Source organism: Pistacia vera, unplaced genomic scaffold, assembly GCF_008641045.1.
Source record: "Pistacia vera cultivar Batoury unplaced genomic scaffold, PisVer_v2 Contig1023, whole genome shotgun sequence".
Classification (NCBI taxonomy): domain Eukaryota; kingdom Viridiplantae; phylum Streptophyta; class Magnoliopsida; order Sapindales; family Anacardiaceae; genus Pistacia; species Pistacia vera.
In genome coordinates, this window is record NW_022195054.1 from 140,721 (window position 1) to 167,011 (window position 26,291).

At 33.7% G+C, this 26,291-nt stretch overlaps 1 protein-coding gene across 1 annotated transcript; it reads right to left on the reverse strand.

The window, feature by feature from the left end:
• Window positions 1–7,571: 7,571 nt before the first annotated feature.
• Window positions 7,572–8,479, reverse strand: LOC116122576 (zinc finger BED domain-containing protein RICESLEEPER 2-like). The gene is made up of 2 exons (XM_031408413.1): window positions 7,682–8,479; window positions 7,572–7,601 (listed from the first exon to the last, which is right to left on the reverse strand). The coding sequence occupies exons 1-2, from the start codon at window positions 8,477–8,479 to the stop codon at window positions 7,572–7,574; spliced, it is 828 nt and encodes a 275-aa protein (XP_031264273.1).
• Window positions 8,480–26,291: the final 17,812 nt, after the last annotated feature.

Genomic DNA, 26,291 nt, shown 5'->3' on the forward strand with positions numbered 1-26,291 from the left:
CTATTAAGGCTTGAGTGATAATATCTAGTTAGAGATTAATATTAATCCTAATATAAACATGCCCTTTTTTTAATTGATTTTTAGAGATTTTATTAATAAATGATTATTTAGTTTTCTCAGTAATTTTTAATTCTAATTTTGAGATTGATGGTTGTCCTATAGTTTCTTTAGAGGCTTTTAAGCATAATAAATCTGTTTTAATTTCAAAATTATCCTTTTATAATTCTTTGACTTGATTTTTCAGAATATTAATCTCTTCTTGTAAGTCACTTAGAGTAACTTGTTTAGGTTTTTCAAATCTTTTTAATATATCTTTTAAATTATAAGAATCTACATCTTTTTGTTTTTCTTCAGATAAATTTAATTCTTTAAGTTTTAATAAATATTCTCTTTTAATATCTTCATCCTAAATTTTATCAGTAATATCTAACAAAAATTCTTTTGATTTAGTAATAACATTGATTGACTTAGGTCTAGAGGTTGATATCATATTTATTGATTTCATTGCACAGTAGCAAGGCCCCATGCAATCACAATCGTCAGAATCTTGTGAAGACTCATTCATTGTTTCAGAAGAGTTTTCTTGAATATGATAAATCATATCTATGTTATCTATATAATACTAGATTCCTTTTCAAAGTTTGTTTGAATAAAATTTAATAATTGTTGTTTTAATTCTGAATCTATTTCTAATTTTTTTAATTTGATTTTTCATATGACACTTAGTTGCATAATGACCCTGTTGTTTACATTTCTAACATGTGATAGATTTTTTTGGATATTTTCTTATTAGAAGATTTTTTCTTTTTATAAGGCTTACCTTAAAATTTTGGTTCATATTACTAATCTTTTTTATAATAAGGTTTTTTATATTGCTTTCGTTGTTTATCTCTTTTATATTGAATAGAGGGAGTTAATATTTTTTCATAAACATATTGATTACAAAATCCACTTAATTCTGTTTTCTTATGTTTTAATTCATTTTTTAATTTAGCTTTTAATTTTAAATCAGTACAAATTATTAAAGCTTCATTGTTAATAAAACTAATTAAATCTCTATAAGTTAAATCCTCGTAAGGTATATTTCCATCAATTTTTTTGTATAATGCATTTTTAACAGTTTGATTGAATAATCTAGGTAGACCATCTAGGAACCTTTCTTTCCAATAGGGTTTCCTACAGTCTGTTACTAAGCTAGAAGTTTGATTTTTGTGTCAGAAATGTTGATTGTTGTTGAGGTTGAATAATGAGGGTGTTGAGAAATCCATACTTGCACTACTGGTGGGCTAACATTTTGGATGGAAAAGCAGGCCACAATTTAATAAAGATTTTTCTTCGTAATTCTATGAATTTGGAGGAGGTGAGGATATAATGAATAATAACATGAAAATTGCTGGAAAATGCTAGCAAAGGTCTTCATCTGTATTGAATTTTTGGCGAAATATTGATTCTTCAAACAGAAGGTGGGAGAATTTTTTCATTAAACCAAAAAAATGCTATTATTTCCACTTGTTGATGTTCTATTTTTATTTCTTCTAAAGGTGGATGTATAGATGTAATAATTTTATTTGTTGATGTTTGCCAATTTTTTGTCGTATTAGTTGTTACAAAAATAGCTTTCATTTCACTTAAATTTTGATAATATTTTCAATTTTCTAACCAATTAAAGAAATAAATATTTTGTTTTAATTTCTCTTGTGTACTATACCATTTAGATCTAAGGGTATTTTGTTCATCTAGTTTAAATATTGTAAAGAAAATTTGTCTTTTTTCTTTATTATAGTTGTGTAGGAATTCTTGTTTTAATAATTCTTTGTTAATTTCAAAGGGTTTAGTTATTGTGTTAATTTGACTATAATTTCCTAATACTTCTGATTGTGTTGGTGAACTAGGTGGAGTTGATGTGTTTTCATATGCAAGTTTTGGTACAGGAGGAGAGTAATTTACTCCTACTAATTTACTTATTGAATTTGCTGATGAGGGCCTAGGTGTAGTGATTTCTTCAATCCTAGGGTTGTGATGATTTTTATTAGTAATTATGGGTTGATTTTGTTCTAAGGAATTTCTCAAAAATTTAATCTTATTGTATCCTCTGGTTCTTGTATTATTTATTGTATTTCAAATTCATTTTGGTCATGTAAAGGTTTTAGAGGGCATAATTTTTCTAATTTCCAATCTGTTTGTTTAATAATTTCATCCCAAGCTAATCTTTTTGGTGTAGAAGTTTTATGTTTTCTTCTATCAGATTTCATAATAACTGTGTGTCATGGTGGGAACATCCTAATGGCTCTTGGACTTATTGTGGTATTCATAACTTTGTAATAAATCCTATATATTAATGTTGGCTAGGCTTTATCTTGATAAGTAAAGTTAGAAGCTTTTAAGTTAATAGTTAATGCAGACATTATTGTTGGATCATATAATCCTACTGTGAAGTTTTGATAACAATCGAAATATACTAGTCCACTTTCCAAATTAGAGTTTAATACTGCTAATAAAGAGTTATTGAAGTTTAAATTTCTTGCGTCTTTTAACATTACTAATATTAGAATTTTTTGCCCTAATCTAAATAATGGTTTTACTGCTACTTGTACTAATCCTATATATGTGTAAAAATTTATAATTGTTTTGTTTGTGTTTATGTATTGCTTCTTAAAAAAAGAGTTGAATTTCTTCAACCTTTTCTTCGGTTATCATTATTGTGTCTTCTGTTGTTTTAATAGAGTAATTTGACATAAATTCAAAATTACCTATTTGATATATTGTGTCTTTTCTAATTGGTGCTATGTTCCACTTATGTAAGTGTTGATCAATTTTTGCCATATTGATTTCTTGTGTGTTAATAGATTTCATTAGTTCTTGATTATTGTTTGTGTTTTGTTGTTGATTATTAATTCTAATAGCATTACTGCTACTACTATCATCTCATTTACTGCTACTTTCTAATCTCCTTAAGAAATTAAACATCTCTAAAATAATTCTAATCTAAAAGTTCTAGTTTTTCTCCTAGATTACGAGACCACCTCTGGGACCACATAACACGGCTGACCAATGGTTGCAGGCTGACCAAGCGCACCCTTCAGGTTGACCAAGCGCAACCTAGAATCAATTCTAGAGTTCTTCTAGATTAAAACCTTTTAGATATATCTAATCCTTAATTTAACTAAGAAATGAACAGTGCTACAGATGAATAGTAAACTGCTACAGATGTGAAATAGTAACTACGGTAGTGGTAGTTAGTTTTTGAGAATTTTGATTCCTAATTCCTCACTTCTAATAACACTTGGCTCTGATACCATATAAGGTAGGATCTTAAAAAAGTGAAGGATGTAATAAAAGTTATGTACTGAAAATGAATAGTAAATGTTATTGTAATAATAAATGTGAAAAGAAATGAAATAATGTAAAAAATGTGAACAGAAAAGAAATGAATAATAACTTACAAGTAGAAATTTGACGAAGAAACGTTTATTGCTTGATAAATTTTACAAAGTATTTGTCAAAGGACAAATTTTTGTTCTCTCACTTGTTGTTCTCTCATTTTTGCATTCTACTCTTGCATTCTAAGTGATACATATTTATACTACAAAGGAGCGGATTTCAAATACATTTGAATTTGTCTTAATTATTACAATACATAAAAAAATATAAAGTAGATGATAAATTGATGAGCTGTCTTGAATACGTGTCTTCAATTATTGAGAACTTCTCTTGATATTGGCCGACAAAATGATCTTATTGATAAGGAATCTTGAAAAATCTTGATATCCATTGAAAGTATTGAACTCGTGATAAAGCTAGTGCTGAGTCATTGTCCTTTCTTTTATTGAAATCATAATTGATCATGGAACATTGCATAATAGTCATCTTCTTCTTGATCATTTGGTGACTTAGTGTTGTCCGAATTTGGTTTTTAAGATGAGGAAGATCCAATGGCCATACTAATTTTGTCCATATCTTGAGTAGTTTGGCATTGAGCCAACTCAGCTAGAAGTTTTGATTTTTGTGTCAGAAATGTTGATTGTTGTTGAGGTTAACATAAATGAGGGTGTTGAGAAATCCATACTTGCACTACTGGTGGGCTAACATTTTGGATGGAAAAGCTAGGCCACAATTTAATAAAGATTTTTCTTCGTAATTCTCTGAATTTTGGAGGAGGTGCAGTGATATAAAATTGCCAATTCATTATCTAAGCAATTAAGAAATTGCTGGAAAATGCTAGCAAAGGTTCTTCATTGTCATTGAAATTTTTGGTGAATAATTGATATCCTTCCCAAATCAAAGGTGGGAGAATTTTTTTCATTTAAACCAAAAAAATGAAACCATTTTGGAAAAGTTTTTGGATAGGTTTTGTCAAATATGAAGAACCAAGAATGTGTTGTATGTGATAAACAGAAAGTATAAAACCAGGCTTTTTGATAATCTTTATAAGAAAATTCTTGAGGAATAAAAGTTTGAGAAAATGGGCTTTTTTTATAAATTCCAATACGCCAATCTTGTGGTCTCAAGACTTTTTGATTTTGCATTTTGGAAAAGCAATTTTGTTTGTTCCCAGAATTCGGGTTCAGTAATACAAATTAATTGGGTTGTTTCCTTTTCAAAGTATTGAAAAGGTGGATTATTGTTAATAGGTTTTGATGGAGAAGGTGAATAAGATGTTGGTATTGCAAGGGCTTGTTGGTAATTTTTTTGTGGTGATGAAGAAATAGATTCTTCATCTAGAAGAGTGAACCGATTTGGTTCGGTAATAGTGGTTATCTATTTATTGGGTTTTGAAGGTTTTGATTGTGGGGTAATAGGTTGTTGAGGTGGCAGCATTGCATACGATGCTTTTGATTTTGGATTATTTTGGGGTTTGATGGGAGTGCCCATCTTTCCCTTACTTTCTCTCAAAAATATCTCGTCCTGAAAGTTATTATGAGAGAGACTATTTGAGTAAAAAAATTTTGACTCTTGTATTTGATTGAAAACATGATTTTGAAAATTTTTAAATTTTAATGCAAAAAGTTTAAAACATGTTTTGTAATGCAAGCATCTAAAATTTTTCTAGTATCGAGCCAATCTCTTGATGGAACAATTTCATGACTCTCTAATTTAGTAATAGCATTTATCCTAGATATGGAAATATTTTTTAAATTACTAATGTCATTTACTAATGGAGGATTAACAAATTCAAATGTTACATCTTGTCCTAAAATATTTGTTGTAATTCCTTTATTGTTTACTGTGAAAGGGTAATTTGAGTAATAAAAGGGGTGCTTAATATAACATCTTGATCTAAATCTTTTGCTATAATGAAAGTATTTTTAATACAAAAATTTTGTATACATGCATGAACATTAGATAATTTACAATTAATGTTTAATTTTTGACCATTAGCTCCATGTAATTTTTCTTTTGTTTTTTCATAATATTTTATTGGAATTAATCATTCTCTCATACAATTTTGATCAGCTCCTGTGTCTACTAAGGCTTGTGTAATAATATCTAATTCATGATTAATATTAATCCTTATATAAACATGCCATTTTTGGAATTGAATTTTAGAGATTTCATTAATAAATGATTCCTCAGTTTCTTCAATAATTTTTAATTCTGATTTTGAGGTTGATGGTTGTCCTTTAGTTTCTTTAGAGGCTTTTAAGCATAATGAATCTGTCTTAATTTCAAAATTATCTTTTTGTAATTTTATGACTTGATTTTTCATAATATTAATTTCTTCTTGCAAGTCACTAAGAGTAATTTGTGTGGGTTTTTCAAATCTTTTTAATATATCTTTTAAATTATAAGAATCTACATCTTTTTGTTTTTCTTCAGATAAAATTAATTCTCTAAGTTTTAATAAATATTATATTTTAATATCTTCATCCTAAATTTTATCAGTAATATCTAATAAAAATTCTTTTGATTTAATGTTAACATTTATTAACTTAGGTCTAAAGGTTGATATCATATTTATTGATTTCATTGCACAGTAGCAAAGCCTCATGCAATTACAATCATCAGAATCTTGTGAAGACTCACTCATTATTTCAGAAGAATTTTTTTGGATTTGATAAATCATATCTAGATTATCTGTATCATAACTAGATTCTTCTTCAGAGTCTGTCTGAATAATTTTAATAATTGTTGTTTTAATTCTGAATCTATTTCTAATTTTTTAATTTGATTTTTCATAGGACACTTAGTTGCATAATGACCTTGTTGTTTACATTTCCAACAAGTGATAGGTTTTTTAGATATTTTCTTATTGGAAGATTTTTTCTTTTTATAAGGCTTATCATAAGACTTTTGTACATATTTATAATCTTTTTATAATAATGTTTTTTATATTGTTTTTGTTATTAATGTCTTTTATATTGAATAGAGGGAGGTAATATTTTTTTCATAACCATATTGACTACAAAATCCACTTAATTCCATTTTCTTATGTTTTAATTCGTTTTTTAATTCAACTTTTAATTTTAAACCAGTACAAATTATTAAAGCTTCATTGTTAATAAAACTAATTAAATCTCCAAAAGTTAAATCTTCATAAGGTATATTTCCATCAAATTTTTTGTATAATGCATTTGTAACAATTTGAGTGAATAATCTAGGTAGACCATCTAGGAACCTTTCTTTCCACTAGGGTTTCCTACAGTCTGTTCTTGTAAATACTTTTTGTAAGAACATATCCTTATACCATCTAAAATCTGCCATAGTTGAACATTTTAAGTTTGATAATATTTCTTATGATCTTTTCTGAAATCTTGTTGGGTCTCCTACAAAGCTTTTAGTTATTGCATAGATTAATGTAGAGACTGCGTCTTCTTCTTCTTGTTCATACTCCATTTGACTAGTACCTTCTGTTTTAACTTTTCTGATCTTATTTGTTGCATGTAATATTAATTTTTGATGAGCTTCTGTTAAATCACTATCCCACCAATTTTTTAGCATTCCTGTGAATCCTGAAACTAATATTTTTTCTATTTGGTGATCAGTGTTTTCGTGGACTTTATGGGCTAATGCTGACATTGTCATTTCTTGTAAAACATTTAATATTTAATGCTCAGCTAATCCATCTATATTCCATTCATCTATTCCTATTCCACTATAGGTAGATTTTGATATTTGTGTTACATCTTTGAATTGTATATTTGGTAAGGAAGGTTTTGGGTAATAATTTTGAGTTTTAGGATATTTCATAGGGGCGTTCAAAAGCGGTTAACCAAACCGGTTAACCCTTTTTTTGAACCGAACCAGATTTTTGGTTCGGGAAAATTCCCGAACCGAACCGGATTTTCGGTTCAAGAAAATTCCCAAACCGAAACCGAACCGGTTTTCCATTTTTTTTTTATAAAACTTTTTTTTTAATTTTATCCTAAATTAAATTGTAAATATAGACAATATATATCCAAATAAAAATTAAACATTCATACATATCCATTAACTACTACTAACAATAAATTAAAAATTGATACAAATAAAAGTCCATAATAAAACAACAAAATAAATAAATAAGTCCCAATGGAAAACAACAAAAGAAATTGGGCAAATACAACTCCACAAGTAGAAAGCGGAAACCAACATTAAGTCAATACGAGTAGATCTCCCAATATCTGCCCAAATAAAAATTAAATATTAGAAGTTTATAAAAATATTTATCCTCTAAATATTTATCCATCTCAAATTTGGTCACCGTAACTTCCTGTCTAGCCATTGCCTCATCGTACATACAATACATCAATTCTTTAGGATCAACATTTACATCTTCTACATTAACCTGACTTGCTTGTTGAGACTGTTGACTAGATTGCCCACTTGGAGAACTATAAATGAGCTTGTATTGGTTAAATAAAGAGTACAAAGTTGTATGCACTTTTGTCTTCAAAAGTTCAGCATTAGCATCATCATAGTATTTACTAATAACCCAATTCACATATCCTAACTTGAATCTAGGATCCAACACCACTGCAATGAATAACATTAAGTTGATATTGTCAATATTTGACCAATATTTATCATGTTTTCCTTTCATTCTCCTAGCCATAGTACTTAAGCCAACATCATCACTTCTACACCATGTTGAAATCTGCATTCCAATGGCAAAGATCTCGCGCATGTATGCATTGCCGGTAACAAAAAGTGAGCCCAACACATGTAGAGTAGCATCATAAAAAACTTTCAAAAAAGGTAACAAGTAACAGGCATACTCCCAATCACTAGGCATAGGCAAACCCCTTGACTTTTCCCCTCTAGTAAGTTCATCTTTATACTTACTGTCTTGGATTTCCAACAACTCAAATGCTTTCTGAAATTTTAAAGCCACATCCAACATTAAGTACGTAGAGTTCCACCTTGTTTCTACATCAAGAACCAAAAGATTTTTTTGTTCAATCTTTTCTAGCTCTACACACTCCTTAAACCTTTGTAATCTCGCTGGAGAAGACCTCACATATCTCACTGTAGAGTGAATTCTAAAAATGGAGTCCTCCATGTCTTTTAACCCCTCTTTTACAGTGAGACTCAATATATGTGCACAACACCTCATATGCAAAAAATCACCATCAAAACACTACCCTTCCAACTTTCTACCCGATTTTGGAGATATTTTATTCCAACATCATTAGAACTTGCATTGTCAACGGTAATGGTGAAAACCTTAGAAATACCCCAATCAAGCAAACACCTCTCAATTGCCTTACCAATTAATAAACCGTTGTGACTAGCAATTGGACAAAAGTTTAAGATCTTTTTGTGTAATTTCCAATCATCATCAATGAAGTGAGTAGTCAAACACATATAGTTAAGGTTTTCGCAAGATGTCCATGTATCCGTGGTAAGACTTACTCTCTTACTAAACTTACTAAAAAAGGCTTTCAGCTTATTTCTTCCTCAACATAAATATTAAAACAATCTCTAGCCATAGTAATACGAGAGGGAACTTGAAATAGAGGTTATGCATCTTTCATCATATTGCAAAACCCCTCACGCTTTACATGCCTAAAGGGCATCTCATCAACAATGATCATTCTAGCTAGAGGCCGTCTAAGCCTATCTGGATTGAATTTCCAAGTTGTAAGTGAAGATTGTGTGGAGGTGGTAGCAGTACCACTTGATTGGTCATTTGATTGTGTCTGTTGAAAAACTAAGATCCTTTGTTTCTTATCCATCACCTTCAAATGGTACTTTTTACATTGACTTAAGTGATTTCGTAAACAACTAGTACCACTTTTACTTGGACATGCAAGCACATTCCCACAATAATCACATGTTGTTGTCCTGTCATCCACATTCTCACAAGGATTTATAGTAAAATGATCCCACATGTCAGAAGTATTCTTTTGAGTATTAGAACTTACACGTTTTGGGACTCGTGGTGTTTGTGGTCGTGGATCAGGGTCCGTAGAAGGATGTGGGGCTACCAATGAGTTTGGAGTTGGATTCCTACTAGTTGGTGTCTCAGGACTCTCATCAGTATTAGAATGGTCAGTAGCCATGGGGTTGGATTTGGACATCTGCAACATCAACACGAAGATCTTAATGTAAGTGAAAGGACCTTCCTAGCAGTCTATACAACTAAAAAAAGAACCAAATTTTAGAACAAGCAACATTAAGATGCATTACACATGCATTTTGGCTAAAGAAGAATTTCAACTGAGCTAGACATACCAAAGAGCTGTCTAAGCAGCAGGATAAACAAATATGAGCTCACTTAAATACAATAGCTCACTTAAACTCAACAGTCAGCTTAAAAAAAATGATATAGCCTTTAAATTCTAAAAAACATAGCTTTCATTCAGCACATATTAATCATAATGAATTGTAAAGTATATTTAACCATAAAATAATTTGAGAAGTAAACATAACATAATTATATTTGGGTGTTGCTTTTAGAAAATTTAAAAATTTATACCAAATACTAAACACTAAAGCAAAATGATCACAGCATGAGCTCGCAACTTAGGTGCCATTTCGTACTGTATTTCAGTGTGTTAAGCTTTAGATTCAAAGCAGTAGCAAAATGTATCTGATATATATTTCCATGAGACTGAATTGAAAAACAGAGGAAGCATTCTTCAATTTTACAATGAAAATCTCAAAAATGTATTTAGATAATTTAACAATTTATAAAAATATGAATTCTAAATTATATCCATACTTCAAAATAAATCTCAGCTGAAACTCAAAAAGTTTGAAATAACCTCATGCTCTTCACTCATTCTTCCCTCTTACCTCTTCTAGTCACTGCCCCATGCAATGAATTTCCCACTCTGTAATGAATCCAAATAACATCCTCCAGTTGGCTTCATGTTTTTGGATAGCACACAAAAGTTTTGGGTTTTAACTTGGGATAAAAATGAATGTGTTTTTGAGTAAATATGAAGTTGTGACATATAATCTGCCATCTAGGACCATGACTAACAATTTTAATAAGTAAATCTAAGTATAATCTGCCACACTAAAAATGTTTTTATGCTTCTAACTTTTGTTTTTCCGTTTGTGTCCAAAAAAAATAATGAATAATTGTTAAGCACGTGGACAACTTAAAGAGAGACGAAGAGATCAAAAGTCAAAACAAGAGCATGTTAAGAGGTAGAAAGTTACGTGGGTGGAAACTGGGAAGTTCTTACCTTGAAATTGGGGCTAAAATTGATGCCTTTAAACTCTGTTATGTATTGTTGCTGCGCCTTCGTTTCTTGAGAATGGATGAGTAGAAAAGCTGATTTATAAACTGGGAAGTAACGTGGGTGCCTGTTGGAGCTNTCAATCTTCCCAGGTATATATACCTTAACCATTTTATCAAACTTGGACATATTCTTTTATTTAACACACAACAGAATTATTGAATTACATTTGTGTTCAAATAATGTAGGAGTTGCTTTGGGTGATAGTTGGATTTCTCCTGAAGATTTTTGTGCATGTGGTTCCTCTGATTGAAAATTTCTGTGTGCCAAATATTTCTCCATCTAAAAATGACTTGATTTTCATATTAAAATTGCTTACAACTAAAGATTAATTAATGCAGTTTTCATGGGCACCACTTCTCAAAGAGTTGTCACGAATGGACAACAAAGGCTTGAATGAATCGAATAGGTTTATATTAAGAATTTAATTGTCTCTGATTAATGTTTTGAAAAAGGCAAAATCAAATTAAGTTAGCATAATCCATTTTGCAAGAACAGTTTAGCTCTAAAGATTAAGCAACAACTAGCAGCAGGTAAATATGAAGATGCGGCAATAACATACTCATGTATTACTTGTTCAAATAATGTAGGAGTTCTGGTGGCAGACATAAAACAAAATTTCACAAATGATATGACTTATCTCTCACTCTTTTCTCTTTAAGATAAGGTGCCAATATTATTTAATAAATGATAAAAGGAAAGTTCTTACCTTGAAATTGTTGCTGTGCCTTTGTTTCTTAAGCATGGATGAGTAGAAAAGGTTTTTTAATAAACTGTGAAGTAAGGTGGGTGCTTGCTGGAAGAAGGAGCTGGAAGAAGGAGAAGGATGATGCAACTTTGCTAGAGCTGGAAGAAGGAGAAGGATGACGCAGCTTTGCTAGATCTGGAAGAAAAATGAAGAAAATCTGGTATTTGTGAACTGAGAAAGGCCTCGGGTGCTTACTGGAGCTGGAAGAAGGAGAACGACGCCGCAACTTTGCTGGATCTGGAAGAAAAATGAAGATAATCGGGAATTTGTGAACTGAGAAGGGAGAGGCAGAGAGCTGCGAAAAAATTGGTGGGTTGCGATTTTAGATTTGAGTGAAAGTGAATGTGAATTAGGGATAGGTTTTTATTTATTTATTTAATATATATATATATATATAATTTGAAAACCGGTTCATAAACTGGTTAACCGTTTTTAGTTTTTCCTGAACGGGTAACCGAACCGAAAATTCGGTTTTTTTAATTTTCCGAACCGTAACCGAACCGTTTTTTGGTTAACCGGTTTTTCGGTTCGATTCGGTTTTTGCATTTTTTTGAACACTCTTAGGTTTCTTAACTCAATTTCAAAGGGGGCTGTTTGGTGGTTTGGATAGGGGGACAAGGAGGCTGTTTGGTGGTTTGGCTTAAGTTTGCTGGGTTTGGGGAGGATGAGGGTAATAAGGACATTTAACCTATACCTGTTAAAATTAACGAAATATTATTAATGGAACAGGTGCCTAAGTTAATACTGATACCAATAGAGGTTTGAAATGTTACTAACCGCAAAGGGCCCTAAGTTAATAATGATATCATTGAGGGAGTGTTTGGATCATATAATATTTTATTATAGAGGAATATTATATTATTAGAAAGATAACTCATCTTGAAGATTACTAGGAATGTTTAAGAGTGCGTTTGTTTTAGTATTTTGGATAGGATTTTTTATATTTTTAGAGTTTGGTGGAAATAACGAGATAGGATTTGAAAATTAACAAAAACACCCTCTTAGGTTTGTTAAATAACTAAACACCCTTGTAATAAAAATATTAAAAATTTAAAAAACACCCCACTCACCCATTAAATTCCAACAGCCGGCCACCACTGACTAGGGGTGTTCAAAAGAACCGATTGGAACCGAAATCAGTGGCTACCCGGGGTTTGATTCCTGTTCCTACCCGGAACCGGTTGTCAACGGGTAGGTTTCGGTTCCAAATTTTTGGAACCGCTACTATGCGGTTCCGGTTTCGATTCCTATAGTTAGGAACCGAAACCGGGAACTGAGACTAATATAAAATAAAATTAAAGAGTAGAGGGATTAATAAAAACTTTTGTAGAAAAAGTAACGTAAATATATTTATATTTATATTTCATAACATTTAAAGTAAGTTGGTTTGACTTTTGAGAATCTACCTTTACAAAGTAACGAAGTTTGTAATTTTGAATTTATAATTTGTAATTTTATTTTTGTTAACAAATGTCAGGTGGGGGTTATTTGTAAGTTTTTAAGGGTTTTTTTGCCTTTTAAAAACTTTGGGGGTAATTATAATTTTACTGGGTACCCAGAATCGGAACTGGAACCGTAAGTTTCGGTTCTAGGTACCTAGGAATCAAAACTGTCGGTTTTGGTTCCGGTTCCAAATTTTAAGGAACAGTCAGTTCTGGTTCCTTCAAAAAATGTAGGGTACCTAGAACCGAACACCCTACCACCGACAGAGGTGGCCGGAGTCACCGTATCAATGCACAACTGGCTGGATCTGGCCGGTCGTGCGGCGAGATGGCCTTTTCCAATCAGATCCACTGTGAATCTGGTAGGAAAACACCAGATCTGGCCATGTTTGGTCGTCAACGATGGCCATAGATATGGTCGTCGGCCGTCGTTGACGACCAGCTACGGCTAAAGATCTGCACATCAACGGCCAGATCTTTGGCCGTGGATCTAGCATCCAACAAGTAGTGCACCATTATACTAGATTTCGGCCACCTTCCGACGATGTGGCTAGAATCTGGCAAATGTGGGTGGGTGGGGGTATTTTTGTCAATTTCTAAACTTTTTTCTAGGGGTGTTTATTTAAATTAATAAACTTAAAGGGTTTAAAATATAGTTGAAGAAAATATAATAGTATTTTCAGAATAGGGAAACAAACTGATATTTTGGAAATAGTATGAATAGGATAATGGGAAATATTAAACCAAACAGACCCTAAGAAATGTATTTGGTTGATTTGAATAAATTAGTGAGTAATATATTTGGTTAAGAGGATAAATGGGTGAGTATGTCATATAGATTAATAAATTGCCCTCCTTTTTAAATATAAATGTAATATTATTTTTATTATTGTTCGTTTTAACCCCCTACATTTGAAATTTTGCTAAAACACCCCAGCCATATAAAACGTTAATTTGTAGCAAAATCACCTCCACCCACCCCAAGCCACTATCGGCGGTTAGCCACCACTGCTGACCACTGCCAACAGTCGACGAAATGGCGCACAACTAACCGTATACGATTGGCCGTGTGCTAGCCAAGCTAGTTCTGGCCATGGATAACTGATCCATGGCTATTTCACGACCATAGAGACGACCAAATCTAGCCGTTTTTGGCCCACGACTGGCTAGATCCTGCCAGTTATGCACCATTAAGGCGACTGTTGTTAGTGGTTGGCAATGGTGGTAGGCGGTCGGCGATGGTTTGGATGGCTGGAGGTATTTTGTTAACTTTTAAATTTTTTTGTGACTAGGGTGTTTTAGCTAATTTCTCAAATGTAGGGGGCTGGACAATTGTTTTTTGATAGACATTTGAAAGCAACTATGTCCAAAAGGGTATTTAATTAAGGGCAAAATAGGTATACAAATTAGATTACTCGATAATCTTTTAATAACAGCCCTTGGGGAGGGTATCTGATTACCCCCTACATTGCCAATAGTAAACACTATTTGCAATAAAAGATACCCGAAATATTTCATTACTTGCAAAGCAAACAACGGAATCTTGCAAAATAAACGAAGATTGATCCAAATGCACCATGAGGGTTTATCTGGTTTGGGGGAAACCAATTATCCCTATTAAAATTACTATAGGTAATGTTACCCTCACTTTCATTGTTTTATCTTTTATTAGATTGTGGGTAGACAAATCCATAATCCACACACTTTTATTTTTTTTATCTTTTATTAGATTGTGATTAGACAATACCATAATCCACATGGTTTAACTTAGGATTGTATACGAGTCAAGCCGAGCCGAGCCGAGTATTGGCTAGCTTGAGCTTGGCATGAATGAAAAATGCAGAGCTCGCCGAGCTGAGGAAACTGGAGCTCGAGCTCTTCAAGCTAAGGAAAGTGGAGCTCGAGCTTGAGCTTGAAGCCCCTACAGCTTGCTCGAGTTTAGCTCGAAAACAGTATTTAATAGTATTATTTGTTGGGGATGTGTTTGTTTATTATTGGAAGAATTTAAAAGCATTAATGTACTCACCACACACAAACCCACCTTATCTTGACTTTGAAAAATAAAACATAACCTAAATCTAAACAACACAAAACATATAAACCTCTTAAATCGGTTGAACCAGTCTACCCGTGCTAGGCTTTAAAACACAGGAAGAGAGAAAAATGTGAAAAATAGTTAATTAATATAAATTTTTGTAGGGTTAATATAAATTTAAGTAGAGTCAAAATTGTTAATTACTATAAAAATATAAACCTTTTTTAATTTTGTTCAAACTTTAAGCTGGTTCAAGTGAACCCATATTTGATATGGTAGCTACGTCCCTGATTACAACTATAGTTTTCGACTGTCTTCCGACGAATCTGAACGAAATAGAGACAGCATCGAGAATAAAACACCAATAAAGCAAATCACAAATAATAAACACAGAGAAAAATAACACACGCAATTTATCTTGGTTCACCCAATATAGGCTACGTCCAGCCGAGTCAATATTATTGCAATATTTCCTCACCTCTCTCTCTCTTGTTTACAATAAATGAATTGCCCTATGATTTGCTATCACACTCATAACAAGAGAAAGGTATGTTTATATACTAGGTTTAAGTGACAAAACCTAGTTTACAAGGATTCCTATTTCTAAGCTCAACCCAATAAGGAATTAATAATTTAAAGAAATCCTATAGCGATTATACATGGAAAAGGCCCAAACCGCCTACGGGCCCAGGGGCGCTGCCCCCACGACCCCTAGCTGCTCACTAGGGAGAGGGGCCCCCATCCGCTGACCGAGTAGCGGGACCCCCGAATGCGGCTGCGTAACCCAATAATGCTGAAGTAGTCGACAACTCCAACAGAATCCGTCGATCAAATTTTCCAGATTTTGTTATTTTATTATAAAATAATGTATAAAAAATAGTATTTTAAGCTACAAAAAACCGTTCAAACAAAATAGATTATTTTATAATCTACTTGTTGTATAATCACTTTTCAAATGTGTTTACCAAACACTTTTAGGTTGCTAGCTACATTAATCCCAAACTGACCTTAAGGTGGTGTTTGATAACTTGTCTAATAACTGTATAGTATGACTGCTAAATAACTTTAAATGAATAAGATTGAATTAAACATTGATGATATGTTGGTTTGTAATTTTTTAAAATCTGATTATAAGAATTAAGTATTTGTTTTACAATTTTTAAATATCTAAAAACTAGTATTTTTACATATATATCTTTATCAATAAAAATTAGAATATAGATATTTTTGGAGAAGTCATTTAGGACAAATAAATAAGTATTTACTTAAAAGCCAAAAAAACTAGAGGGCGTTTGGTTCAGGGAATGTTGGATTACTAGAAAGTTAGATTACCTTGAATATTACTGGGAATCTTTAAGAAAATGTGTTTGGTTAATTGGTGGGTATGCTATATTAATATGTTTGGTTGGGAGGAATAAATTTGTGGGCATGTTATTAAAACTACCAAATTGTCCTCTAATTAAATATTATTTTTTAATATTGATTATTATTTGGATTATTATAACCCTCCTGCATTTAAAAACATAACAAAAACAACCCCATAATAAAAGTTTGAAAAATCAACAAAGCACCCCTACTAATCCAGCCACTGTCGGCCGTAGGCAACCACCGTAGGCCCTTGGCAGCTGGCAACCTAACGGTGCACGGAAGGTAGGAAATGGCCTCTGTGCACCGTATGGCCATTTCCGACCAGAGATTTGGCCGAAAATGGCCAAACATGACAGATCTGGCCGTCGACGATTAGATCAACGGATCTGGCGTTTAACGGCTAGATCTGCCATGATCTGGCCATTTTCGGTTAGATATCTGGGCGAAAATGGCTATATCGATGCACAGCGGCCATTTTTGGCCTTCTGTACGCTGTTCTAGTAGTGGCTGGCCGCGGCGATGGTTGCTAGTGGCAGGTGGGTGGGGGTAGTGGCTTGGGTGGGCTGCAATTTGTTTTGAATTTAAGGGTAATTTTGTCCAAAAAGGTTAATTAATTGGGTGAAATAGTAAAAGTCATATTCATGTAAACAAATTTAAAAATAAGGGCATTATTGTCTTAAAATTTTATTAATAAGAGATAGAATTGTAACGAAAAAAGATAACTTTGATAATCTTAAAATACCTAAGAAAATGGAGGTAATCAGATTACGTCCAATATTACCAATATTAATCACTATTGGTATTTGAAGATTACCGATATCTTATATTACTTGACAACTAAACATGGTAATCAAGTAATATAAAATGACTTAACCTCAGTAATCCTAGGTAACCCCTAACCAAACACCCCCTTAAGGGCCCCTTTGGCTCACTATTATTACCCTATCCTATTCTACTATTCTATTCTAAAAACCAAAAAATATATTTGTTTCAATATTCTCAAAATTCAATTCTACGTTATTCAACTCTTAAAATATTAATAATTATCTTTATCATAAAGATAACCCAACTTTATTTTTTCCAAAATAATATTATAAGTCCTAGTTTGGCAGAGTATTTAAATATCTTTGGTTACTTACTTTTATATTTCAATTTAAGAGAATTATTTACTTATTTATTTTACAATGTTATGCTTAGTCGGATAGGGAAGTAAATATCCCTAGCTCACGATCAATTTAAAAAAAAAGCAAAAAAAACCCAAGCCCAAGAAAATACCGTCTTTTAATACCTGGGCCCACCCGGGCTTTCAAATTCGAGTTTGATTAAAATGATCAACGGTTTTTTTAAGATAGTGATTTTTAGTTCCCACCAAATTGATTTTCAGACCCCATTTAATATAGTGATGGCAATTGGCCGGGCCAGGGGTACCTATACCCTTTGGACCAGCCTAAGCCCAACCTCATGACAAAGGTCTAAGCCTGGCTCGGGCCCGTCATGGGTATGACAAGTAAAGCCCAAGCCTGGCCCAACATGCTTTTTGTAACCTCAAGCCCGGCCCAAGGCTGCTCATTTTTATAATGTGAATTTTTAAATATTAATAAATTTTAATTTTTTTTATATTTTTAATTCTAGAAACAATTTTTAAATATTAATTTGTTTTTGAATACTCACAAAATATATAAATTTTTTTTCCACAAAGTGCATCCATCCATCCATGTAAGGTTTGAAAAAAATGAGTATATATATGTAGGATAATGTTGTAATTAAATATATAGTATAAAGGTAATTTAATATAATTAATACTAAAATTGTCGGGTCAAGCTGAGCCTGAAGATAAACCCAAGCTCGGCTCGTACTCGAGGTCGGGGCATTAAAATCGGGCCCAGGCCCAAGCCCAAGCCTGCGAACATCGGGTAAAGCTCGACTTTTTCGGGCCAGGCCCTACCAGGTAATCGGAAATATCGGGCCCATTGCCATCTCTAATTTAATATTTAAAAGGGAGAACGACATTCTCCAACCCAAGGTTTGGTGAAAAGACATTTTCCACCCACCAAGTTTCAAAATGACACTCTTCCCACCCTTCAAGTTCCATAACGACAGTTTCCCACCTATCGTTATGTTCCGTTTCCCACCTATCATTATATTGCATTAGGAAAATTAGTTCTTGACATTGTATAAGCAGTGTAAAGACAAAAATACCCTTTTATTTTCTTCTTTCTCCTTTTCCGCCTGAACACCTCTCTTCTCTTCCTCTTTTCTTCTTCTTTACCTTTCTTCTTTCTTCTCCTTCTCTCTTTTTCTCCTCTTTCTCTTCCCATTGCCTTCTCACCACAATCTTCTCACAAAAAAATTGAAAAATTAAAAAAAAAAAAAAAAATTAGTTGGTCAAGTGCGATTCTAGCCAAATCGCAGCAGGTGGCGTGCGATTCCGGTTGAATAGCATCCAACCAACTATTTTATCTTGATATAGAACACAAAATTCAAAATCCACATTGGTGTTTTTGTTTTAAAAGCATGATGGAAGATTTTAGATCCAAATCGAGCGGTGATGGAAGAATATAGATAGACAATTACTATGGATCAACAACAACAGCAGCAGGACCCAGCCTTAATGGTAATGGAATGCAAGGTCATCAGTGTCGCCACCTCCACAAACTCAACAACCCCAAAAAAATGATGTGGAGTTCAAGAAAGGTAAGTCAAGAAATGGGTCTTCTTCAAGAAGTTGGAGTTTTAATGATCCAGAGTTGTAGAGGGAGAAGTGGGTTTCTAGCTATAAGGTTTACACTGTTGAAAGCAAAGCTACCGTTAAAGGGTCTTTCAAGAAGAGTTTTAGGTGGATTAAGGACAAGTGTTCTATAGTTGTCTATGGTTGGTGGTGATTTCTTTCTTTTGATTTTTCATGCTTTATGTTGTTACAATCGTACTTCGTTTTGCATAATTTCTTAATATGTTAAAAGAGTATTAGCTTGTTTTTATGAGTTGGAAATAGTTTTTTTTTTTTTTCTTTTCTAAGTTTATAGAGAGAGGATAAAATGACAAACTTACTCTTTAATTATTTTTTTTAATTCACTATTATATTCTTCTTTAATTAAACTCAACGGACGGATCTTAATATAGGTGGAAAAATGTCATTTTAAAACTTAGCGGTGAAAATCTCATTTTGCCGAACGTTGTGGGAAAATGTCGTTCCCCTTATTTAAAAACATCTCTTTAAACTCATTTAATACTTAAAATATACTTCTAACCTAACTAGATTCTTTCTTTACCCCCCACCCCCAAATTTCGAATTTAGAATCAGAACATTAAAGAGAAATGACATTTGGGTTGGCTATGATTTCTAGGCCCAATTCCGTAAATGCATTATGTATTCGGGGCTCCTCCACACAGACTGCCAAGTCACTGTCTCTGTCTAATTTCTTCAATTTTCCTTGATTTTTGTCTGTGCTTCTCTTATGTTCTTGAGATGTTATTCATGGGAGAAATTTTTTAGTTGGGTATTCCCTGGTGTGGGATTCACAATTATAGATTTGGCATGATTTGCAATTTTAAAGCTAGAAGCAGGTGTAGGATACTCGTCATAGCACCCATGAAGTAATTATACTTTGCAGAATTCACAATTTGAAGACTAAAGGCGTGTTGCATATTAAATTAATTACACAAGAATCTTAATATTTAATTTAAACTATTTGCCAATCATTCTATGAGATTACGGAAATCAACCCCTGCATTTGACACACTATTTTCTCATTATCCTATTATAAAAAACAAAAAAAAAAAAGTATTTGTTTTAATATACTTCGAAATCCAATCATATTCTATTCAACTTAAAACATTAATAATTGTAGGTGCGTTTGGTTCATTACTTTGGATAAGATTTTGGGAATAATATTGGGTAGTTGAATAGGGGAGTATTACGAGGTAAACTGTAAAAATTTATGAAAAAGCCCTTAGGTTTGCTAATTTAATTGAAGACCCTAATATATAAAATGATAAAAACACCCCCACCACCTGCAGTGCCAGATTCCGGCCACCACCGCCGGAATCTGGCTGGAAAATTTCGTTATGACATAGACTGATCAGATTTGTGTCGTAACGTGTCGTATGGCCTTTTTCGGCTAGATCCACCACGGATCTGGCCGAAAAAAGGCCAGATCTATGGCCAGATGTGGCAGTCGACGGCCAGAAAAGGCCAAAGATATGGCCATCATTTTCGATCAACGATGGCTAAGATTTGGCTGTTGTTAACAGCCATTTCTTTGGCAGTCACAGATCGGTGGACTGTCGGCCATTTCTGGTCGGCAGGTAGGCCGTACAGATTTCGGCTACCACCGACGGTGGTTGCCAGAATCTGGCAAGTATGGGTTGATGGGGGTGTTTTTATTAATTTTTAAACCTTTTTTCTGGGGGTATTTAATGAAATTAATAAGCTTAAAGGGGTCTAAAAGTAATTAAAAAAATATAGTAATATTTCTGGAATAATGTGCCAAACAATATTTGGGGAATATGATTGGGAATATGGATATAAATACTGAACCAAACGCACCCTATCTTTCTCAATAAAAGTTTTAAAATTATCAAAAACACCCCCACCCACCCAAGCCACTATCATCCGCCAGTAGCCATCACTGCCGTCGTGACGACGTACGGCCGGCTGGATTTGGCCGGTCGTCCATCAATCTGTCCATTTTCAACTAGATCTATAGCTAAAGATCTGACCATTGACGACGACCATATTCCAAGATACGGTTGTCAAGGACGACTAGATCTGTCTGTCAACGACTAAATTTATGGCCTAGATCAGGTTGTTTCCAGCCAGATCAACACACAACCAGCCAGTTCCAGTCAGTCGTGGCTAGCTATCGGCAATAGTTGGGTGGGTGGTGGTGTTTTTGTTATTTTATAGACTTTTATTATGGGGGTGTTTATTAAATTAACAAACCTAAAGGGTTAAAAATAGTCTAAATATTTTCCAAAAATGTACCAAAAAGGTTCTTAGAATCCTATCCTATTTTCGAAAAATCTATTTAGAATAGAATGTTATTCTAAAAAACTAAACAAATGAAGCTGACAATTTTCTAACTATATTTTGATGACATATAAAATAAAAAAAAAAAATAAAAAAAAAAAATTTGTTTCAAAAATTATTTCAAACTTACTTTTTCTTCTTCAAATTTCTGTTGTTTGTTTACTGTCTCTATGGTTTTAATAATATTTTTCATGAAAGATTTCGATGACTACAATAATTTAGATTTAAGGTTTATGCAAAACTTAAAGGTTTAAGATTAAGATACAAATAAAAAGTTAAGTGTAGATGCACTTGGAACTTAAAATTTCATTTCAAAATCCTATTGTCCAATTGCTTTCTCCATGGTTTTAATAATAATTTTTCATGAAACAAAGGGTTTCAACTATTACAATAATATGGATTTAGGGTTTATACAAAAAGTTAAAAGTTTAAGATTGCAATAAAAATATAAAATTAAATGTGGGTGTACTTGGAACTTAAAATGTCCTTTCTTGTAATTGCCTTTAAGGCTAAACTTGTCATTACAAAAATATTTTAAAATTTTTTGAACTCGGCCAAAAAATTCTACCATCTTGCTTACTTTAGACTTAGCTTCTTCTAACTTTAGAAGTAGCTTGCTGCCACATTGTTTGTCAACACTAAGAATTTGGACCCCAACATGTAATGCCTCCAAATTTGCAAGCAATGTATGATAGCGGTCATCTCCTTTTCTGGACTATATAGTGCCTCTCTGTCTCATTATATTTTGTACTCTTGAAAGTTAACTGATGCTTTCCTTGTTTTAAGAATCCTCCGATGGCAATGTCAAAAGCATTAGTGTGTACCTCAAAGGGTTGGGAGTAATCTGTAAGCATGTGATCGGGTATAAGTAGCGAAAAAAATACAAGTTCAAAACAAATAAAAACCGATCATATGCTTAATCCCAAATATGGGTACAGATTATAGTGTTTATAAATTTTGCATTACAACAATATGATAAATCCATACAAGGATTCAGAATGCTTACACCCATTTGGAGGCTCCTTCGAATATCTCTGATTATGCTCACGAACATTGTTCACATGATTCTTCGCTTATTGATCCAATGTAGGATCACAATCACGGAAATCCACACAAAGACAATCCGTAAAACTATCAAGGGATTTGCTAGATCCTCTTGATGGCTTCATGTCACAACCGGGGGCTATCCTCTATCTCGTCACCTTAGGCCTCAAGGGCTTTCCCCGCGCGCCAGACATGTCCAAGGTATTGTCCGCTATGGGTCCCTCTAGCCACGCCTCCTTTGGACCCTCACGGCTTTGTTTTGCTTTGTGGTCTTTTTCCACTTTGCGAATGCCTTCCCCATGACTTGAACCTTGGACTTATACCTTGGCCAAGTAACATGAATACCATTGGGTTACTCCGAAGGAGTCGTGGCCAGAAGGACCCATAGTGGACATTACCTTGGACATGTCCGGCGCATGGGGAAAGCCCTTGAGCCCAAAGGTGGCAAGATAGAGGATAGCCCTCGGTCGTGACAATAGAAAGGCGTATTTTTATGGATAATTGATTCATACCGTTCCAAATGAATTGACTATTTTGCCCTTAGTTAGATTTTATGTTTTTTAACATGAAATTAACATCTAGAGGACTATTTTGAGTTAGGAACATACCTTTGACATCTTGGGTATTACATTTCCTCCCCTCTTATAATAATTTCTACCTCGAAATTACAGAAACAACTTTGGGTATCGACTTCTCATAACTTGCTCCATTTCCCAAGTAGCTTCTTCTATCTTGTGATTCCTCCAAAGCACTTTAACTAGTGGAATTTGCTTGTTTCTGAGCTCCTTTACCTTTCTGTCAAGGATTTGAACTAGGCATTCCTTATAAGCCAAATTATCCTATAATTCCACTTCCTCCATCTGAAGCATATGTGAAGAATCACTAACATACTTACGCAACAAAGAGACATGGAAAACATTATGGACTCTTTCCATACTCATTGGCAACGCAAGTCTATAAGCTACTTTGCCTACCCTTTTCAATACTTCAAAGGGTCCAATGTAACGTGGAGCGAGCTTGCCCTTCTTTCCCTCATAATATGTTTATAAGGCGCGACCTTTACAAAAACTTTGTCGTCTACTTGGAATTCCCCTTCTTTTCTTTTTAGGTTGGCATAGCTCTTCTGTCGATCTTGGGCTTGTTTAATTTTTTCTCTAATGAGCTCAACATCTTCAATCATTTTCTGGGTCATCTCTGGTCCAACTGCTAGAATCAAGAAGTCTTTTTCTCTAATATCATCCCAGTACAATGGGGATCTGCACCTTCTTCCATATAATACTTCATATAGGGCCATCTGGACAGTGGATTTGTAGCTATTGTAATAGGCAAATTCTATTAGTGGAAGTATATCACTCCATTTGTGATCCATACAACAAGCTCTAAACATGTCTTCAATCACCTGGTTAGTCCTTTCAGTTTGGCCATCAGTTTAAGGATGATAAGCCGTACTAAAAGCTAACCTTATACCCAATGCTCTTTGCATTCCAACCCAAAAAAGCTGATATGAACCTGGTATCTCTGTTTGACACTATCGTCTTGGGTACTCTATGTAATCTCACAATCTCTCTGACATATAATTGCCCCAATCAAAATGCATCTATCTTATCTGTCATAGGTAGAAAATGAGCTATCTTGGTCAATCTATCAACCACCACCCAGATTACATTATATCCTTGCTAAACTTTAGGAAGTCCCATAATGAAGTCCATTGCGATATCCTCCCATTTTCATTTAGGAATCTCTAAGGGTTGAAGTATTCCTGATGGTCTTTGATGCTCTGTCTTTACTTGTTGACATATTAAACATCTGGCAACATAATCGGCAATGTCTTTTTTCAAACTTGACCACCAATAGCTTTTCTTTACATCTTGATACATTTTTACACTCCCAGGGTGAGTTGTATAAAGTGTATTGTGTGCCTCACTAAGGATTTTATTCCTTAGTTCTTCATCTTGAGGTACACATATTCTATCTCTAAACATCAGTGCTCTATTGACTATTTTAAAGTCTGTCTCTTTACCCTCTATTATCCGTTAGTAGATTACCTTGCAGGTATCATCTTTACCCTGTTTCATCTTGATCTCTTCCACTAAAATGGGTTTGATCTCCATCTGGGCCAATCCTCCTTTGATCACAATTTCAATTCCTTCTTAGAGGAACTCCTATTGTAGTTGTCCCTGTATAGTAATCTGAGATAAAGAGACTTTTCTACTAAGGGCATCTGCTACTACATTAGCTTTCCCTAGATGGTATCTTATGTCATAGTCATAGTCTGTCACAGTCATAGTCTGTCACCAATTCTAACCATATCCTCTGTCTCATATTCAACTCTTTCTGGGTGAAGAAATACTTAAAAATCTTGTGGTAAGTGTATATGTTGCATTTCACTCCATACAAGTAGTGTCGCCATATCTTCAAAGCAAAAACCATTACTGCTACTTCCAAGTCATGGGTAAGATATCTGCTCTCATAGTCTTTCAATTATCTAGAGGCATAAGCAATGACTTTCCCTTGCTGCATCAACACTGCTTCCAAACCATTGTGGAAGGCATCAACATAAATATCATAATCAATGCCTACTTCTGGTAATGTAAGAATTGGAGCTGTAGTTAATCTTTTCTTCAACTCTTGAAAGCTTTGCTCGCATGCTTCTGTCCATTTAAATGGTACTTCTTTCTTGGTTAGAGCTGTAAGTGGTCTGGCTATCTTTGCAAAGCCTTCCATGAACTTCCTATAGTACCCTGCTAAGCCTAGAAAACCTTTAACCTCTTTCACTGTCTTTGGCCTCTGCCACTCGAGCACCGCCTCTACTTTAGCAAGATCCATGGATACACCGTCTTTAGAGATCACATGACCCAAAAAAGGTAACCCGATTTAACCAAAACTCACATTTTGAAAATTTGGCATACAATTGTTTCTCTCTTAATCTTTGTAATACAAATCTCAAGTGCTCGACATGGTCTTCTAAAGTCTTGGAATAAACCAAGATATCATCAATAAACAGCACTATGAACTTGTCAATAGCATCATGAAAAACTCTATTCATCAAGTTCATAAAAATTGCAGGTGCATTAGTCAATCTGAATGGCATCACAACAAATTCATAATGCCCATACCTTGTTTGGAAAGTCGTTTTTGGTATATCTTCCTTAACCACTCTAACTTGATGGTATCCTGACCTTAGATCAATTTTAGAAAACACTGAAGCACATTTCAATTGATCGAACAAATCATCTATCCTGAGTAATGGGTACTTATTCTTTACCATTACTTTATTCAGTTCACGGTAATCTATACACATCGTCATAGACCCATCCTTCTTTTTCACAAATAGAATTAGAGCACCCCATGGGGAATGACTTGTCCTGATAAGGCCCTTGTCTAACAACTCTTGTAACTGCTTCTTCAATTCTTGGAGCTCAACTGTGGCCATGCGATAAGAAGCCTTTGAAATAGGGGCTATACCGGGGGCTAGTTCTATACTAAACTCCACTTCTCTCTCTAGAGGTAAACCTGGCAATTCATCTGGAAACACATTAATAAATTCATTTACCACAGGTACCTCATGTACACTTGGGCTCGAACTCTCTCCCTTATTTATACATGTGCAATGTACCCAGAACACCCCTTTTTCAACTTCTTCCTAGCTTTTGCTGCACTAATCATCATGCTAGTTGGGTGCTCTTCTCCAAAAATGAAGTTATCCCCATGGTCTAGATTAAACTTGACTTTTTTCCTACAACAATCAATTTCTGCTCCATACTAAGAAAGTCCATCACGAGAATGATGTCAAAGTCTGGCATATTAAAGACAATCAAATCTACCATCATATCTCGGTCTTTAATAGTCATTAACTCCCCCATTAAGACTTCATTGGTCACTACACCCTTACCATCAGGCAATTCAATCCTACTGGCCTGTTTTACTCTAATAGGCATTAACCCTAATCTCTTAA

What these genes read in the sequence shown, in the direction of transcription:
- LOC116122576 (XM_031408413.1), bottom strand. Translation starts at nt 8,479, where the DNA reads ATGGAGGACTCCATTTTTAGAATTCACTCTACAGTGAGATATGTGAGG. An exon ending in TGGCTAGACAGGAAGTTACG is followed by an intron (nt 7,602 to 7,681) that starts GTGACCAAATTT and finishes TTATTTGGGCAG; the next exon opens with ATATTGGGAGATCTACTCGT.